Below are 6,054 nucleotides of genomic sequence, written 5' to 3'. Positions count from 1 at the left end.
TTGCGGTGTTTTGAAAAAGCCTCAAAAGGGTGTCAGAGTTTAGGTGGTTAAGGGTGTCAGAGTTTAGGTGGTTAAGGCCGTAAGAGTTTAGGAGGTTAAGGGCGTCAGAGTTTAGGTGGTTAAGGGTGTCAGAGTTTAGGTGGTTAAGGCCGTCAGAGTTTAGGTGGTTAAGGGCGTCAGAGTTTAGGTGGTTAAGGGTGTCAGAGTTTTTAAGGGCGTCAGAGTTTAGGTGGTTAAGGCCGTCGGAGTTTAGGTGGTTAAGGGTGTCAGAGTTTTTAAGGGCGTCAGAGTTTAGGAGGTTAAGGGTGTCAGAGTTTAGGTGGTTAAGGCCGTCGGAGTTTAGGTGGTTAAGGGCGTCAGAGTTTAGGTGGTTAAGGCCGTCGGAGTTTAGGTGGTTAAGGCCGTCAGAGTTTAGGAGGTTAAGGGCATTAGAGTTTAGGAGGTTAAGGCCGTCAGAGTTTAGGAGGTTAAGGGCATTAGAGTTTAGGAGGTTAAGGCCGTCAGAGTTTAGGAGGTTAAGGGTGTCAGAGTTTAGGAGGTTAAGGCCGTCAGAGTTTAGGAGGTTAAGGCCGTCAGAGTTTAGGTGGTTAAGGGCGTCAGAGTTTAGGAGGTTAAGGGCGTCAGAGTTTAGGAGGTTAAGGACGTCAGAGTTTAGGTGGTTAAGGGCGTCAGAGTTTAGGTGGTTAAGGGCGTCAGAGTTTTTAAGGGCTTCAGAGTTTAGGAGGTTAAGGGTGTCAGAGTTTAGGAGGTTAAGGGCGTCAGAGTTTAGGTGGTTAAGGGCATTAGAGTTTTTAAGGGCGTCAGAGTTTAGGAGGTTAAGGGCGTCAGAGTTTAGATGGTTAAGGGCGTCAGAGTTTTTAAGGGCTTCAGAGTTTAGGAGGTTAAGGGTGTCAGAGTTTAGGAGGTTAAGGGCGTCAGAGTTTAGGTGGTTAAGGGCGTCAGAGTTTTTAAGGGCGTCAGAGTTTAGGAGGTTAAGGGTGTCAGAGTTTAGGTGGTTAAGGGCATCAGAGTTTAGGTGGTTAAGGGTGTTAGAGTTTAGGAGGTTAAGGATGTCAGAGTTTAGGAGGTTAAGGCCGTCAGAGTTTAGGTGGTTAAGGGTGTTAGAGTTTATTAAGTGTGTCAGTGTTTAGGTGGTTAAGGGCATCACAGTTTAGGAGGTTAAGGGCGTCAGAGCTTAGGTGGTTAAGGCCGTCCCCTGGCCATGACTATGAAAAGACGTCTCTTGAACAATGGGCCAGTGTATTTCCTGTCTGGCTCCAATACACTATGATCACTACTTCGGTAGCTCCTCCCTGAATTGGCAGTAGCCTATAGGAACCAGTACTCATTTTACATCAAACAACATCATATATTATCTTCATTTGACCATACTAATCCCAAGCTGTTATCATCACTGTCCCCACTCAGATTCCCCACTGGAGGGATTATAGTTGCCCGTGAGTTGAGTGGACAGGGCTGCCTGTCTACTCTGTCTAACTAAAGATCAATTCTGTTGAGTGACATTGACATCATTGTGATTTGTGATACAAGCCTGTGTGAGGAGTTGATGCTACTTTCTCAGGCCCATGAATGTTAAGTAAACATTGATCCAGATGTTTTGGGCTCTACTAGTGTGAAAACTACGCTGGGGTGGGTGGTCTGCCCGGTGACCCACCCAGAAGACCGTTTCATTGTTCAGGCCGAGTTGACAAACCCTGCTGTTTGCCTTGTTCATTAGGCATCATAGTGTCAGCTACATAGAATTAATACAATGGCTCTGAAGTCAAAGTGACTAACGGTTCTCTTCACTGTTCAAATGTGTTTTAACTGTTGTGTAAAGCTCACAGTGACGCTCTCCGCTGCTTCCAAATGATGGAAGCGATCTGTTGGAGTTTGCCGAGCGGGTCATAATCCAGGGTTGAAAGAGGAGGCTTTGTCCTAAAGTAGTGTAAGAAAGAAAATCACGTACTTTTAAAGAAGCCGCGATGCTTTTCATTAGGCTTTTTAAGTCTCTAATGAAGAACCAATAATGGGGTGCTGCTCTCTTTGCGCATTTCCTGTCAACCCAGCCCAAATGTGTCATCTAAAATTGTGGGCTATAACGGATTTTGTCATAACTACAATGAATTTAGAAAGATGTAATAAAGAAGTTATGAGAGTCAATATTTTAAATTGTGTGGTAACTGTTATATACAAGTTAAACGGTTATTACGCACAACGCAGAGAAACCTCTCTGTCACCGGTGTGTGTTTTAATGAAGATATCAAGTGGTGGATTAACGCACTGACCGCGATTAGTGACGTAGGTGTAAGTAAACCAGCAGCGGCTCTCGGTCAGCGCACCCGACCTGCTGAATCTGTCGCCCCCGGTGCAATACCCCACTAGTTATTCCATTTTAGGGTGACACCACAACTGTAAAAAGACACACTTTGGACAGCGACCAGTCTTTATGTAATTATAATTAGTTTCAGGAGAGAGATTGAATACTATCAGGAAAATAGTTTTTTTTTAAAAGAGAGAGAGTGAATAGTTTCAGGAAAATAGCTATAAAAAAAAGTCAATTATTCTTTATTTTAGTAGGCCTTTGTTTGATTCAGTCCACTGCTCATCATAGGCCTATACAAGCACAACGACACGTGATTGGCTAAATCACACAACTATATAATGCACCTACACAATTAAACGGATCATTTTCTCCAAACTTTTAGGAAAAACGTAATTTCCTTCAATCAAAACGAAGCCCTGAATAAAGTCCTGACATTGTTACTTATAATTCCCATTGAGCAGCAGACTTGTCTACAATGTGATTTTAACGTTACACATTTTTTTAAAGTCGCCCTCCAATTGTGAAGCTATTTGTTCCGCTGCTTGCAGCATCTGTCGGCTAGCTTTGATTTAGAAGAGACCAAATAAGATGATTTGGTGACATCAAGGCCTTCCCAGCGGTAATGATTACATTCGGAGCTCAGATCCACGCAAGAATTTGTATCCCACTAAACCCTCTGAGATCCCCTTACTACCCACCCCCACAGAGCTCGAGCTCCCAGAATCTTGTCCTATTAGGGTATTTGACAGGCCCAGCTTGTACTACACCATCAATGAATTGGATAGGTTGTAGGGATGCTCGTTCCTCTCATCTGCTACTTAGAAAGACAAAGACCCGCTGGGGGGGCTGTTGACACCTCGAGGTCCGGGGAGGGTATAAAGAGGAACCTGTTTCAGTTGAGAGCAGTACTACTCTCCTCGCTGCACCAGGAGAAACAGCCTACGTTGGACATACATTAACTTTGTTTTCCTCGCTTTTCCTTTTTCCATCACGACTGACAGCATGCAAGTACCGAACAGACCAACAGGATTGGGAGCGTACGGGCACTCCGCCATGCGCCATTACGCTTCGCTCTATCCACAGCGCAACAGTAGCCAGTGCGCAGCGGTGCCCAAGCCTGCCAGCGGGAAATCTTTCACCATTGACGCCCTGCTCGCCAAGCCGTCGGAGACACACATAGACCGAACGAGTCCCATTCACTGTAGACTCAAATACCAACCGACAGCGCCACTACATCCCTTCCAGACCCAGATGAGCTCAGCGCTGCCACAGTACCTCTACTCGCCCAACATGCTGCACACGCCGGTGCACAGTCACACACAACCCGGATACTCTGTCTATTGCTGTCCGCCGTTCTCATACCATGGGGCCTTTTACGCACACGGTAAATGTCAATCTAACGTGCCATTCTAACTTATTCAATGATCCAAACTAAACACAATGGCCTAAAGACAAGTCCGACATGTGTTTTAAACTGTTGTCCATCTCTTTCCTTCACAGAAACAGGTCTATCAATGTCCCACTCATTCAAACACAAGGAAGGGAAATCCAAGCGGATGCGCACCAGCTTCACCAACGAGCAGTTGGACCGTCTGGAGAAGGAGTTCTCCCGGCAGCAGTACATGGTCGGCTCGGAGAGGTTCCTTCTGGCCTCGGGTCTGCAGCTCACAGAGGCTCAGGTACAAACCAGATTCCAACTCAAACTGCAAACTTTCTTTGAACTAAAGCAAAGCCCCAATTTAATAGTTTTTTAAAGAATGAGAATGAGAATGATAATACGATTGGCACTGACGTTGATAACGTTAAAAAAAATCCTTAAAACCAAAATTCATTTTCTTATTTTCAGGTTAAAGTGTGGTTCCAGAATCGACGCATCAAATGGCGCAAGCAGAGTCTGGAGCAACAGCAGAACAAGCTGGTTAAACTGGGCCTGGCCACCCCAGTGAAGAGTCCTGGTTCTCAAGGTCTGGGGGAGGAGGCGGAGGAGATCGACTTCTCAGACGGATAAGATGTGCATAAAGACGAGCTCCCTGACTACTGCTGACCGGTCTTGGACCACAGAACCGGGCATCTGTATACACCGCTCAAGACACGGAGCCGAGGACCACACCACCCATTACTGTATAAATATTTAATTCATAGATGTATAGTTCTATATTTAAACGATGTTTCTTACTTTATTGCTCTTATGAGAGTGTCTCTGTGAATTCAAACGTTTGTATATTTTGATTGACATATTCAATAAATATATTTTCAAAATGTTGAGCCATTTCTTATCCCAGTACTGCTTTAAAACAATACTATACATGAAAGCACATTGAAGGTTGAGAGAACATCTTAGGCTAAATAACAACTTTCAATTGAACGTTTGAATCGGGTTATATCGCGAAGCAAACTAATGGATGTCAAAGAGTTAGTAGAATAATTTATTATTTCAGGTTCATTTCTATTTTTGGTTAAGTGGAATTTAAGAGAAATTAAACAAAGCATATCAGCATTTGTACTATTTTAGAGAACATTGTCTATTCTAGACGATATAAACTTGAAATGCAGAGCAATTTCATGGTATTTTTTGGGGGGTGAAATAATCATTATTTTATTTCTAAACCAGGTTGAGACTATATTATGTAAATCCTTGGCATTTTTGAAGATATTACTCTACATTTTAGCCTCTCTGTCTCTGACCCCCCCGCGCCAAGGGGATCAACCCCCCAAGGGGTTTTATTGGCATAGAAAACATATGTTTACATTGCCAAAGCAAGTTAAACGGATGATGAACATAGATGGAATAGGAAATCCGAAATGAACAGTAAACCTCACACTCACAAAAGTTTCAAAATAATATACATTATTTAAAATATTATCGCAATGTACAGTGTTGTAACAATGTGTTTAAGTACAAAAGGGAAATTATATAAACATAAATATGGGTTGTATTTACAATGGTGTTTGTTCTTCACTGGTTGCCATTTTCTTGTGGTAACAAGTCAAAATTGGATTTATTTTCGAACGTTTTATGGGTCTCCGTAAACTGAGGGAAATATACTGTTGCCAAAAGTATGTGGACACCAGCTTGTCAAACATCTGATTCCAAAATCATTGGTGTTAATATGGAGATGGTCCCCCCTTTACTGCTCTAACAGCCTCCAGTCTTCTGGGAAGGCTTTCTACTAGATGTTGGAACATTGCTGCTATAACAGCCTCCACTCTTCTGGGAAGGCTTTCCACTAGATGTTGGAACATTGCTGCTATAACAGCCTCCACTCTTCTGGGAAGGCTTTCCACTAGATGTTGGAACATTGCTGCTATAACAGCCTCCACTCTTCCGGGAAGGCTTTCCACTAGATGTTGTAACATTGCTGCTATAACAGCCTCCACTCTTCTGGGAAGGCTTTCCACTAGATGTTGGTACATTGCTGCTATAACAGCCTCCACTCTTCTGGGAAGGCTTTCCACTAGATGTTGGAACATTGCTGCTATAACAGCCTCCACTCTTCTGGGAAGGCTTTCTACTAGATGTTGGAACATTGCTGCTATAACAGCCTCCACTCTTCTAGGAAGGCTTTCTACTAGATGTTGGAACATTGCTGCTATAACAGCCTCCACTCTTCTGGGAAGGCTTTCCACTAGATGTTGGAACATTGCTGCTGTAACAGCCTCCACTCTTCTGGAAAGGCTTTCCACTAGATGTTGGAACATTGCTGCTATAACAGCCTCCACTCTTCTGGGAAGGCTTTCCACTAGATGTT

General features: G+C 43.6%; 1 protein-coding gene across 1 annotated transcript; it reads left to right on the top strand.

Moving 5' to 3' along the window:
- The first annotated feature begins 3,242 nt into the window (after window positions 1–3,242).
- On the top strand, window positions 3,243–4,548 carry LOC112236265 (homeobox protein not2-like). Its single transcript, XM_024404845.2, has 3 exons — window positions 3,243–3,689; window positions 3,806–3,984; window positions 4,152–4,548. The coding sequence occupies exons 1-3, from the start codon at window positions 3,308–3,310 to the stop codon at window positions 4,311–4,313; spliced, it is 723 nt and encodes a 240-aa protein (XP_024260613.1). The 5' UTR covers window positions 3,243–3,307; the 3' UTR covers window positions 4,314–4,548.
- The last annotated feature ends 1,506 nt before the right edge of the window (window positions 4,549–6,054 follow it).

The sequence above is a fragment of the Oncorhynchus tshawytscha genome, linkage group LG11 (assembly GCF_018296145.1).
Source record: "Oncorhynchus tshawytscha isolate Ot180627B linkage group LG11, Otsh_v2.0, whole genome shotgun sequence".
Lineage (NCBI taxonomy): Eukaryota > Metazoa > Chordata > Actinopteri > Salmoniformes > Salmonidae > Oncorhynchus > Oncorhynchus tshawytscha.
The sequence above is the reverse complement of the archived record's forward strand: the minus strand, read 5'-3'. Positions and strand labels throughout refer to the sequence as shown.